The sequence below is a fragment of the Pezoporus occidentalis genome, unplaced genomic scaffold, assembly GCF_034315485.1.
Source record: "Pezoporus occidentalis ecotype Australia unplaced genomic scaffold, CSIRO_AGI_Poc_V1 ctg23, whole genome shotgun sequence".
Taxonomy (NCBI): Eukaryota; Metazoa; Chordata; class Aves; order Psittaciformes; family Psittacidae; genus Pezoporus; species Pezoporus occidentalis.
Window position 1 is genome coordinate 7671450 of NW_026914180.1, and position 13832 is coordinate 7685281.

At 36.2% G+C, this 13832-nt stretch overlaps 1 protein-coding gene across 3 annotated transcripts in view; it reads left to right on the top strand.

Annotated features, from left to right (window-relative positions):
* The window catches only part of WDR37 (WD repeat domain 37), a 42103-nt gene that overhangs the window by 13671 nt on the left and 14600 nt on the right, over window positions 1-13832 (top strand). For all 3 annotated transcript variants that reach the window (XM_062621527.1, XM_062621529.1, XM_062621526.1), the window contains 8 exons: window positions 1802-1897; window positions 2063-2127; window positions 6157-6292; window positions 7640-7711; window positions 9770-9814; window positions 10619-10695; window positions 12001-12238; window positions 13127-13268. In XM_062621527.1, coding sequence (XP_062477511.1) covers window positions 1802-1897; window positions 2063-2127; window positions 6157-6292; window positions 7640-7711; window positions 9770-9814; window positions 10619-10695; window positions 12001-12238; window positions 13127-13268 — 871 coding nt within the window. The remainder of the gene's footprint in view (window positions 1-1801; window positions 1898-2062; window positions 2128-6156; window positions 6293-7639; window positions 7712-9769; window positions 9815-10618; window positions 10696-12000; window positions 12239-13126; window positions 13269-13832) is intronic.

Genomic DNA, 13832 nt, shown 5'->3' on the forward strand with positions numbered 1-13832 from the left:
TGCCTGATTTGGCTCTAAGTCAGTTTCTTTTCCACACCTAATCTGTTCCCACAGTTAAACCAAACACTCATGTTAAAAAAATGCTCTTGTGGTCTTTTTGCAAATGTGCTGTTTTTTTATTCTCTTAAAACCTGAGATTGCGTTGGTTAAAGGCTACATCATCACTACCTATTTTTTAGTGACAATTCGCACAACTGAGTTTTCAGCCTCCTGCTGAGAAGTTGGCTGGTAGCAAGCCTCCCTCTCCACCTTCAGAAATGTTTGTCAGAAAACAAGTGGTGAATTTGTCTGTACCTTCCATTGTATGATTATTTTCTTCCCATTCCATTTCTGTTTCTTCATCTTCTTTCACCTCTCAGTTCTAGTCCACTCCTGGCCTTTGTGATCTCTTTCGCACCCCCCCCGACAGTCTGTAAATTTTTCTCTTCTGATTCTCAATCTGTTATTTTTTGTTCTTCGTCTAATTCTTACACTAGTGTTGTAGATACTGTACAGAGAGAATCTCAGGTTTTTCCTCCCTGGCTTTTCCTATACTCCCTTTCCTTTATATCAACTGATTCTAGTTTGTTCCTTTTCTTATCCCTTCCAGGCTTCAGCCCTAATCTTTTCAGGCAAGTCATGTATCTGCCAGGCTTGTTCGTTTCAGTCATCTGTTACTACAAGCCTGTCTCTTTGTTTACTTCTTCTCATATTGTTTGTGTTTTATAAAAGTTTAGGTTTATGTGACTAGGGGGACAGCAAAGAGAATCTTGCTTTATTCATTTCAAGCACTTTGATGTGATATGGAAGTGTAAACTGACTTTTCTGGTGTGCTGAACTGAGACTTCAGTGAATTTCTCAGAAATGGTAGGAGTCATACTCCTGATGTGTCACATTCTCCCACATTTCAAAGCCTGGGAGTGAGTAACTTCTTTAAGAAAGTCCTAAGAATTTGTGGAAAGACAGGCCTAGACTTGTCCTCAAGAACTGCTTGGTTAAAGCCTCTCAATAAGAATTCACCTGAGGAAGACACTTGAAAGAGCATCAGCCCAGATTTTGAGACTGTGCCACCAAAAATGTTCTTTATAAAATGAGGTTGAGCAACCTTAAACCAGCCCAGCCACTGGCAATCTTTTATGAGTACTTGATTTGTTTTAGCTATGCCATCACTCTGTCTTGTGTTGAAACGGCACTGGTGAGAGTTAAAATTATTGATAAAAAAGTGTTTTCTTGTTACAAATACATGTTTTGTCTGATGTGCCATGAAAATATTTTGATCATATTTAGTGTTTCTAAACCAGCTGAATGTATAATGTGTTTGTCATTCTACATGTTTTTAGTGTATTTCAAAGTATTTAAAATACACATTTGCTGCATTATGTTGTCTTACTGAAACTCCTAATAGTAGATAGGCGTTCAGGAGAGAAAGCTGTTTTGTGATTAATAAAATCTTTGTTAATGACATACTAATTCTGTGGCTAAAATATTTATGATGTTGCAAGTTTTCTGTCTTCTGTTGGATTTAATTCAATACAGATGTGCCCTGTATTTCACAGAAGCAATTTTGCTAATCCTTAGCCACATTTATTAGTAATTAAAAACTGCCAGTATTTCCTTGGAATCTGGGTCAAGGTTGATGTCTGGAAAATTCAGCATGAGGCTTGGTGAGACTTGCTTTTATAAAATCACAATTGATCTTTTTTGTTGTCCTTAGCCTAAAATTAGATTACTTACTAACCATAACAGTTGTCAAATAGTGTGTTAATGGTATTGCTAGCAACACTCAATTTTTGGGATTAATATGAATTTTTGGTTTTGTTAGTACGTAGAGAGATTGATACACTGAATGAGCGTCTAGCAGCCGAAGGACAGACAATTGATGGAGCTGAACTGAGCAAAGGACAACTGAAAGCAAAAGGTAAGAGAACCACAAAGAATCCTAAGCCAGTATTTTTTAACTAATTTTATTTGTACTTTGGCCAAAACTTCGAATTTTATTGAAGGGAATTAATGCCATTTACTTACACAAAAAAGCTAATGCTGTGTTTGAAATATCTTCCTTTGAATTTATTTGTCTCAACAGCCAGTCATAGTACCAGTCAGCTTTCTCAGAAATTAAAGACAACTTACAAGGCCTCTACTAGCAAGGTATGAGACAAATTAAATCTCTACTCATCAATGTGTACTTATGAGACTAACATGGCTGTCTTTAAGCTGTAAATTGTAGTTTCTTTTAGCTGAGCAGTGCTGTTCTTGGCATAAATCTGCCTCTTGAGGAACAGTGTGTTTATCTTGGATTCATCAATTACCCATTACTTCAACCACACCATATGACATTTTACACTAATTGCTCACCTGTTTTTCAGAGTGAGTGTTGAAGGGGAGAGGGTGTGCTCATGTGTGTATGTGGAATTAAATTTTTTTGGAAACGGAGTTAAAAAATTCAGTTTCAAGAGGGAAATAAAGAACTTAGTAGGTAGCAAATTTCTGAATGAGCATTTGGGTATTGCAGTTGAAATAGGGATTTAAGTAGGCATCTGTATGTGTACTGTTACAGGTTGTGGGCGGTTGTGTTTGGGTTTTTAATTATTTTTTAGCTGTGAGTCTAAAATGGTTTGTTTCTTTTACATTGCAAGTCTTGCAAGTTAGTTAGCTAGTTATCTTGGTTTTTTTTGTTTTTTTTTTTTTTTTTTTTGTTTTTGCTTGGTCTCTTAGCACAGTAAACCATTCTGATGTTTCTCATTTTGCTCATCTGCATCTAATATGTTTTTCCTTTTTCTTTCCCCTTTTTCAGTTTTCAAAGAGCGTTAACCTGCCGCTCTTTTTACCCTACTTCAGGCTCATTTTGTGATACATTAATAAGGGTAAATGAAATGTGGGGAAACCATAATGGGATTTGGCATGTATAGGAAGCTCTGTGGTGACTAGTATTGCAGGCTAATGTGTGGTTATGGAATGACTGCAGATGTCTTGGAAATACCATCTCTTAAGTATTCTGAAAGTTTAAGAGTAAAGATTAGTATGATGAAATAGATTTAAGTTACTGTGTTTTATTTGGTCTCCTTTTTGTTTTATTGTTTTTCAGACTTTCTTTTTTATTCTTGCCTATTTGATTCATAGAGGTACATTTCTTGCTTAAGAGTTTAAGAATTACAGCGTCTTTAATGAGGCCACTTGAGCAGGGACAACATGATATTAGTAGGGACATAAAATATTAGTACACCTGCTATGTAGTTATGAATTAGAAGTGTTAAACCTGTAACCTTTTGTCTCTTGACCCACAAAGAGATTATAGCCAAAAGTCAGAAAAGTCTATAACTAAGTTTTGAACAAAGTTTCTATCTGTATCCTGACTGGATGCAGTTAGAGTTCCATGATACCGTATCTGGGAAAATGACATTTGAGGAGTTTTAAGAGTTCAACAGCTTTGAAATTCTTGTGTCTGTATTTTTTATGAGCATTGAGTGAACAGTGCTGTTCACCAAAAATGGGTTGTGTTCCAAACTCAGTGGGGTAGTGGATTGCAACTTCTCTTTTCAGCCCATCCTTATATACTGTTACTCTGTGTCTAATTTAAAACTTGTCAGAAGTCACTTTTTAAAACTTCTTCCTTTTTCCCTGTGGTAAATGAGAAGAGAGTTGTGTTTTACAAACCAATTGTATTGTGTAATTGCACATAGTTAAATTTTTCTGATTGCCAATCTATGGTTTAGGTTTGTTCTGAAAAGAGCTTTCAGTATTTGCTTGTTCCAATGAGAACAGGTGATACTTGACTGCTGTAATATTGGTAAAACATGCTGAGACTAAAGCGATCTGTTAATTTTCTTGGAGAAAATGCTGTAGTAATTATGTTTAATTCATGTCCTTCATAGAAAATTCCCACACCTGGATACTTTTCATCCCTTAGCTGAATTAGGAGTGTGAATAATAAGTCAGCAAAAATAATCTCGGAAAATGATGCTTTTAGCAGCAGGGGTTATTGATCAGTGCTCAAACCCTGAAGAGACAGAGTAGATTAAGTGCTTGGTACTCTAAAAATAAGGTTTTCTGTACATTAATGGACAAGATTCTGTAATTTAACTGTAGTTGTTTATAGATGCAGGAATCTGCATCTGCGGTACAGAGACCTCTTTTGTCAAGTTACATGTTATTGAAGTATTTCCTTTTCTGTCATGGAAAATTGTTAATGTATGGTTAAGGAATTGAGAAGTAATCTGGGCGCTCTCTGGTTTATCCAGTACTGGTATGTGAAGTGAGGAACAGCAAAAAAGAAAGCAAGTACTCCAAAAGGAGTATTAAAGCCTTGCCACTAAATGATCAGTGAAACCATTGTCCAGCAGTTGTAGAAAATCTGTGCTTGTTGATGAGTACAAGATAGTTTCTCCTAAAAAAACTTTTTCATGAGGGTTTGACTCAGCATTAGAAAGACAGAACACAAGCATAGTTCAAGTGTGGGATTGAAAGCTGAAAAGCTTCCGCTTTGGAATTTGAGTTATATCAAGTCCTTAACTGTTTACATTAATTCTGCTATTCCATTTCTCATACATGACTCCATTGAGTTTAAGGACTGTATTCAATGTGCAAGTTGCATCTGTAGGATTGTACTCGAAGCCTCTGAAACTCTGCAGTATGGCTGAACTAACAACCTGTCCCATTAACCTGTTTTCTTTTCAATGCATCCTTAATGATTGGTCCTTCTTCTGCTGTGCAACCCAAATGCATATTAGCTGTTAATTTGGAATTCAGATAGGGCATTATCATTTCAACACTGGAAAGTTGACATGCTTAGGATTTGGAATGCTCTTGCAGATATTCCTGAACTTTTAAAAACCTTTTTGGAAGTAATTTGCTTTAATGGTATGCTTAAGAGCTTCTCTTTTGATACCAAAAAACGAATGGGATTTTAACCTTAGTTTACTGCATCTGAAATGTAGACTTAATTAATTTTCTAATTTTTACTAAGCTTTAGATTAGATAAGTCTTAATGTGATTTCTGTTGAAGCATTAAAAGGTTTTGACTTAACTGGTCAGATAGATACCTACCCATAATTGCATGCAGAGGACAACACTGATAATTTGAACTTGTCTGTTTGTTTTGGTTTTAATAAAGCTTTACAGCTAGTCTTTCTCAAAGGACAGTTATGAGCTTCGAGACTTGTGGGTTAGAAATAGCATAGTTTTAAAGTGGTTTTGCTTTTTGAAGTTATCTTTCACCGTTTTTGATTTGTTGTCTCTAGAAGTGTTCCAGCAAGACAAGTTATTTGTTTGTTTGTTTGTTTTAGTATTGCACTCCCTTTTATCTGAAAATGTAGAATTTCTGCAAATCGGTTCCTTTCTGTAGATACTGTTTTCAGCCTTCCTATACCATAGTGCCTTGTAGTTTTACTGGTTTAGCTAGACTTGTTTTTCCTTTCATGTGGTATTACTTATGCACATACAAATTTGGATTATTGAGTCGTCTCTGTTCTCCCCTAATAGCATTGGCTTTGAGGGAATGTGCTTATCAGATGTTTAGACGAGTTTGACATACCTTTAAGAAAAAAACTCAAACTGTATTACAGAAATAAAGTCATCTGATGCTCTCAGGTTAATGTTTGATTTGATTAGTTTTGTGCAGTTTTGAAGAAAAAAGTGGTTTTTAGTGGGAATGTTTCAGGATTTTACGGGACTTATGTAATAAGTACATTTTTACAAAGGCATACACTAGATAACGTGGTCCATCTCTGAAGTTATCAGATGTACTGGCTTGGGAATAAGCAAGGAAGGTTTTGAGGGGTTTTGTGTTTTGGTGGAGGTTTTAGAATTTTTAAAATTTTCTTTCAATTTTTCTTTTTAAAAATTATTATTTGCCCAGACTGAATGGGAAGTGTAAGTTATTACACTTACTAAGTGTAAGTTATTACTCTAGGGAGGTTGTGATATTGTAGTGCAGAATATTTTATCTTGCATTCTGTAAAAAGGGGGATGTTACGAAGAAAAAGAGAAAAAATTAAAAATGAATAGGTAAGTTTGCATCCAAGCTCACTTTCCTACCATCAAATGTCAAATTTTTGACAATAGTGAACTGTCAGGACACTGAAGAATTATTATGAAAAAGAGTATCTTTCTGTGTTCGTGAGATAATGACTTAATCTTGAGTCAATGTAGAAAAATATGTTGGTCTTTCTGCTATTTCAGATTGTATCCAGTTTTAAAACTACAACATCAAGGGCAATCTGTCAACTGGTAAAGGAATATATTGGCCACAGGGATGGTATTTGGGATGTCAGTGTTGCGAAAACTCAACCAGTGGTGTTGGGAACTGCATCTGCTGGTAAAGTTTTATGTTACTTGAATCTTTAGAAAATTCTGTTTTAGTCCCTAAGCTGTATCAAATATAGATCAGAAGCATTCTTGAATACTTAAAACTCCACACTGAAAGAGTCAATTTAAAGAAATTAAGTCGCTGAAAAATTCTAAAATTGGGGTTTCCTTGAAGTGCATTTAACTTTTAGAAGGTTCAGGCATCCTTGTTAATCTTTTTAAAGCATGTGCCAGTTCACTTCCCTGAAGGTCAGATGCAGCCTGTTGGATGGTGCAGTGGGTGGGTTGGGGAACTGAACAGACCTTCTATCATAGTATTGTTTAGCCTTTGTTTTGCATATGCTGTAGACTTAGTTGAACTTTTCATGTTCTTGTGTTATTATATTCATCTGGCTTTTGCCTAAGGTTGTAGGGGCAGCTAAAAATCTTAATTTTCAGTTCTTATTAACTTCATTACATTCCTTCCTTCCCACTTGAGAGGGTACAGGTACTAATGAATAATTTACTAGATCTATCAGGATCCAAAAATCTTTCTAGAGGCTTTGTGTGGTTTTGTAAAATTGCTAGGGAAATAAACCATAACCACTTAGAATTGGCCAGTTTGAAGTGACAGTCTTTTGAAACTGGAACAGAATCTGAACACTTACTGGACATGAATATTATGGACCCAAAACCTCTGCTTCGTAAACTGAGCTGTTAATAATTTTTATGTGTCCACATTTTGTCTTTGTGTGGGACATCCAGTTTAACTTGGAAACAGTAATTTTCCAATTCAACATTAAGGTTCTTCCCAGTTACAAATATTTATGAATTAATTGTTTTTGGATAAAGGAGTGGAATTTGGAGTGAATTCCTTTTTAAGTGAGTTTTCATTGTGCTCTGCAGTGACTTAGGCAGTGACAGTATCAACCCTAACTATTCTATGATTCTGTGACTTCTATGCAGAAAGTAAATAGTCTGTGTGTAGAACTCTTTTTGTAATGGCTGCCTGACTTTATCACTGAATGATTTCTGTGTTTTCTGAATCTCGTGATGCACAGTTGAAACATTATACATAAGTATATAACCAAGTTAGCAAATATATCAAAAGTAGAATTTGCCTTTGAATACTTACTGCGAATTAATCCAACTGGGACAGCACCTTTACTTTCTAGGGGGAATTGTGTATTAAGTCATAATGATAGGAAGCTTGTATATTTCATATATAAGGCAATAATAAAGAGGATTTGGTCTGTCCTACATTTGAAATCTATTTCATATGTTATGCTCTACATTTGAAGATAACTTTGTTGTATGTTTTTCACTTTTAACTGATTCATTTGTAACAATATTTACAGCTGCTTTTCAATCTTTCTAGATCACACTGCTTTGCTGTGGAGCATAGAAACAGGGAAGTGCCTTGTCAAGTATGTAGGGCATGTTGGATCAGGTAAGATGAGGGCATGTTGTGAAAACTGGAAATGGAGTGTGGGAGGGGGAAGTGTGTTTTAGACAACTACAAAAATGTTTATCACGGTTTCACTTGCAGGTTTGCCAACACAAGTAACAAGTCAGTTGTGAAGTTCCACTAATCTTTATACAGAGAATGTTTTGTAATGTGATTCTTGGAGAGGCGTATTAAGACAGTTCCGTAAATGCTAAACGAATAAACAGGTCCATGTTAAGAAGTTCACAGGCATAGATATGACACTCAGAAGTTAAATGTCAGAACTCACTGAGGTCTCATGCATATGCAGAGCAAGAGAAGCTTATCAGAAATTAGCTGATTTGTAGGGTCTGTGTTATTTTTGGTATACAAAATACAGATGCTGGGTGAACATTTGTTTGCACTTTGTTTAATACATGATCCCATATATAATTTGTTGCATAATACTAAAATCTTTTTTTGAAGGCAGCTAACTGATGTAGGCATTTGTTTGTACTGGTATGAATATTATGGAAGCAGTGTTTTTAAACCCCTCCTTGAGTGGAGAGGTGCGCTGCAGTGAGAGTTTTTGATGTTTGTCTTCAATTTTGATGTCAAATTTGACAAGCACCTCATTAGCCCCCTTCTATTTCATAAGGAGTTACAGTATAGGCTTTTATACATCAGCAGTGAAGAGGTTTGAGCATTCTGAGTGATCATTTGAGTTGAGTGGTCACTAGGTGATCCATAATGCCCCCAGTGGTATGTTTGGTTAAGTAACTCAGCTAGCACATGACATGAACTCTGTGGCAAAAATACAAATAGAATTAAGTTCTCCAGAGAGTAGTCAGCTACTTCAACCATGAATTCTACTTTTCTGCTATATGAGTTCTACTTTTTCCTGCTGTATGACTTCTAGTTCCTACAACGCAAAGATACTAACAGATAGATGCATAGAAACAACAGGTAACACTTCAGCTTGTTCAGATAAATCAGGTTGTTTGCTGCATGGAGGGGGTGCCTTTATCCTCCATAAAGTCATGTTTAAAAAACTCCAATCACTTGGATTTTGATGCTGATAGTTTGGTATTTTGTAATTGCTATTTGGCTAACCATGAAAATAATAAAAGCTCTAACCTGTATATAAACGGTTGTGTGTAAACTAAGTTATTATGTATAAATTTATATAAATTCTGCATACCTTATAATTTATTTAAAAATATACATTTCTATAAATTTTATTTAAAGTAATGTATTTTTTCATTTAGTAAAACTTGTTTAGGTTTGACAGTTGATTAGAAATGGATCAAAGGTGTTGGGTGCCAGCAGTTGGTGCACTGTTGAGTTAGTTCAGTGTGAACACTTTGGATATCTCTTTAGAGTCATTACACCATGCTCTACTGACAGCATCAGCATTTTTTACTTGCATGATGGATGGAAATGATTTCCAAGTTCTTTCTTGAAGAACTGCTGAAGAGAAACTTAGGGATTTTGCTTAGTAATGAAAAGTAATTAATTCTTATGCACTGAAATAAAAAATGAATAGGGTGGTAGAATTCTTGCAGGACTGTTTTAAAACAATGTTTTGATTACATGTGCTTGCAGGACTGAAATCTGATTTGTATTATTTGCATTAGGTTTTTAGGTATTTGTTCTTGCAGTCTTAAGTAATAATCAGAAAGTTGATGGTCATAATAAGCAAGTTTTTGATATGTTAGAAATACTTATGAATACTTATCTTTATGGAGTCCAAAGCATTATTTCCTGTCAGCTTACACACGATTATTCGAGTGTGACTTGTTTATCCTCTGTAACATGCAATGCTTGTAATAGATTCAGGAAATAACTTGCTAGAAAGTATGTATTGTATAATCAACTGTAGCTTCTCTCTTTGACACTGCTTAGGTTTATGTACTCAGAATACCATTGTGCTTTATCTCACCTAAGACTTTGCTATACTACAAAAATTTACTTAAAATCAAAGACTTCTTGATTTTTTTTTTCAATCCTTTTGATGCTGAAACATTACAAAATAATTGTTTTAGTATACTGACTTAAAACTTTTTTTTTTTTCCCCCACAGTTAATTCCATAAAGTTTCATCCAACTGAGCAAGTGGCTCTTACAGGTATGTGAAGTTTTTTTCATATGCTAAGTATGCTAATCATGATGGAAATATACATGTAATTTGCTAGTATCTTTTGGGTTGTAGCCCCTCTTCCTACTATTGTGTCAGTGTCCTTGCTGACTGAATTGTTTTTATATTTCAAGACATAAAAAATCAGAGCTAGATCTTTCCATCTGGGGTTGCTGTATTGTATTTTGTGCTTACCTGCTCCAAAACAGACACTTAGAATCATATGTCAGCTGAACGTTTGCAAATCCATGAGACCTGATGGAATTCATTGCAGAGTTCTGAAGAAGCTAGTGGATGTTACAGCAGGACCCCTCTTGATCCTTTACCAAAGGTCTTAGGAGTCTGGGGAGGCTCCTGCTGACTGGAAGCCAGCCAGTGATATTACAGTTTACTAGAAGGGTGTGAGGGAGGACACAGGGGACTGTTAGTCCAACCTCAGTTCCTGGAAAAATGATGGAGAAGATTACACTGGATACTGTTGAAAGGCATTTAAAGAATAATGCAGTCATCAGGTACAGTCAGCATGGGTTCACAAAAGGAAAGTCCTCTTTAAGTAATTTTATGTCCTTCTATGATAGGGTTATCCACCAAGTGGATGAAGGGAAGATGGTGGATGTAGTCTTTCTGGACTTTAGTAAGGCTTTTGATACTGTTCCTTACAGCATCCTTCTGAACAAGTTGTTCAGCTGTGGGATGAGTGGGTTCATAGTGTGCTGGGTGAGGAAACGGTTGAAGGAAATGATCTTATTTATTCTCTCTCTTTTTTTTACTTGAACCTCTCTACCCCCTGTGCAGCATCTGGAGACCAGACAGCTCACATCTGGAGATACTTAATACAGTTGCCTACACCTCAGCCAACTGCAGACTGCAATGTAAGCAATCAAGTTGCTGCAACTGTACTAATTGCACAGCAATTTCATCAGCTACAGGTTTTATGATAAGACTGAATGTTAGATTTATACATAATTAAAAATTACATGATTTCAAGATTGCAAAAAACGGGATTTTAAGGTTTTAGTTTAATAGATTTCAGCCTTTCTTTCAAAAACAGACTCACTTAATGTTTTCAAAGATCTGTGGTGCAGAATAGGATATGCAACTACAAGTAATTTACTTTTTGTTCAAGATGGTAAATGTATAAGTACACGAACTCTCAAGTTAACATTTTTTGGTAATAATTCAAAGCATAAATAATAATTAAATTCTTAAGATAGATTCTTGTAGCTTAACTTACTGAGGCACTTGTATTAGCTATAGTTGCTTTGAATTGAAAACTGATGGTAAAGACGTGTCATTTTGACATTTATTTAATTTACTGATTTCTAATTGACTCTTGCCAGCACTCATCACACTGTCTGATATTGTTGTCCCCAGGCTTTTATTTAGTCAGTACTTCTATTTCCTAGACTGTCAAATGCTTTTTTGACTTAAAAGCACCATTACTAAATTGCGAAGACAAATGCGTTTTATGGCAGGAGCTTCACAGCAAGCCAAGCAGGGGCAAGAGATGGCTGGGTAATACGAGGTAGATTTCTGAAGGCAAAATGTTTGCTTCCGTTTATTTGATTTGGTATTTCTACTTTGAAAGAGCAGTACCAGTGTTATCTTTTTTACATCCAGATATGGTGAAAGAAAAGTTTATGTGTCTTGCACAGGCAAAATAGGTTCAGAGAGTGATGCTTCATGGTTAGCAAAAGAATTTATTTTCATTCAGTTTACATCAGCACTGCATGATGACTCTGTATTGACAAGCGGACAAATGTTGATGATTTTGATTCTAATGGATAAAAATACAGCTGTAAATGATTGTCTTCCCAGAGACTAAAATAGTTCAATGCCCTATTAAATGCTTCTTACCCTTAAATATTGAAAGGAAAAGAAGTCCCTTGATAAATGTGCTGCAGTGAAATTCAAGCATGATAGAGTAAGGACTTAGGAGATAATAAAGGGGATAGATACTCAGAGCTAAACAGTTCAGAAACTGTGTTTAACTCACTTGTTCCTCCAACTAAGTTTTTGAAAGTGAGTGCCTCAATAGGCTAGATTCTATAGAATTAAGTTACCCATATTGGCATTAAGGGAATTGGGAAGCATTTACATTATAAAATGCAACTTAGAGACATTCTTTCCCTTTTATTCTAAATCCTTTTTTTTTTTTTAATTCTTGCGTTTTATAGCAATTGTCTGGAGAGGATGAAGTTGAGTTTTCAGATAAAGATGAACCCGATGGAGATGGGGATGTTTCTAGTGATTGTCCCACTGTCAGAGCCCCGTTAACTTCACTGAAAAGCCATCAAGGAGTGGTCATAGCAGCTGACTGGCTTGTTGGGGGGAAGCAAGCTGTGACAGCATCGTGGGATAGGACAGCAAATCTGTATGATGTAGAGACTTCTGAGCTTGTCCATTCCCTTACAGGTATTTGTTCCCTTACAGGTATTTGTTCACTTACAAAAAGATAGATTGGTGGTTCATTTTTGTATGTGGGATTATTTGTAGATACCAAAACATTGGGAAAAGTTTTTTTTATCTGGAGTACAATGTAAATGTATACAAGACTTACAGTGTTGCTCAATCATGAAATGGTTAGATTTGGAAAGGGCCTTAAGATCATCTGGTTCCAAACCCCTGCTTTGGGCAGGGATACCTCACACTAGACCATGTCACCCAAGGCTCTGTCCAACCTGGCCTTAATGCTGCCAGGGATGGAGCTTCTTTGGGCAGCCTGTTCCAGTGTGTCACTACCCTCACAGTAAAGAACTTCACAGTAGCTATCCTGAACTTCCCCTGTTTAAGTTTAAACCAATTTACCCTAGTCCTGTAGCTAAAGCCTCTGATGAAGAGCCCCTCTCCAGCATCCTTGTAGGCCACTTTCAGATATGTTGTAATGATTTCTAAAATTCTGAACCTGTGAATGCTCTAAGCATGAAATTGTGTTCCTTTAAACTTGTGATATAACTTATGAAGGTAGGTAGTTTTAAACTAAATGTAGCCAGATTTTAGTTCTTGCAAAATGCTTTTGCTGTGTTTGTGGTGTATTAAGTAGCAATGACCTATCATTGCTACTTAATAATAATAATGTGAAATGAATACTGTTGTGGTTTTTTTTCCCCTTTTGCTTTTAAATGCAATTCTAAACTTTTACAGTGGAAGCAACACAAAAGTTCAGAATGATGATTACTATTATTATTCCTTTCTCTTTGGGGGGGAAAAAAGAACAAAAATCATTAGCATTTCATTCAAAGTGTACGTGGAAATGAAAATTCTTATTTTCATTACCTTACATGTTCTCATCTGCGATTGTAGGGCACGACCAAGAGCTAACACATTGTTGTACACATCCCACCCAACGTCTTGTGGTGACATCATCACGCGATACAACCTTCCGTCTGTGGGATTTCAGAGATCCTTCTATCCATTCTGTGAATGTCTTTCAGGGCCACACAGAGTAAGTCACAGTTCCTTCATGGGTTTTCACAAGTTCCAATAGTATAAATGTATTCTTCAGCTGCTAATCTGAACAGATTCCTGTTAGTACCTGCTGAGGTACTAAGCTCCTTCCCCTGCTTTATGAGACTCATTTTCACAGAAACCTCTAACTGTGCCCTGTCAGGTGTAACACAGCAGTGCTTAATTTCCAAAACAGCAGCCAGGGCTTTTGGTGTGATATTGCTCATCTGGTAAGTCTAGATAAAACTCCTTTCAATTAGAGCCAGTTTAAGGAATTGGCCAGTTTAATGGAACAGACCTTGAGCAACCTCTTCGGTCACTGTTACTCCAGCTTTTAATTGCCTTCGTGTTTGTGTTTGTCTCGTATTGTCTGTTTCCATTTGGTTACCCGAATGGGTGAGTTTTTGGTATTGTCATAGGCTTTTTCCACCAAATACACTCCAACTTACAAGAATCGCAAAACTGCCTTCACTCTGGTGGCTAGGTCTGTGCAGCTCCCAGTTGCTTGAGGGAATGGCTGCTACGGAAGATAGTACTTTGCTGGGGAACACAGGGCCAAGGC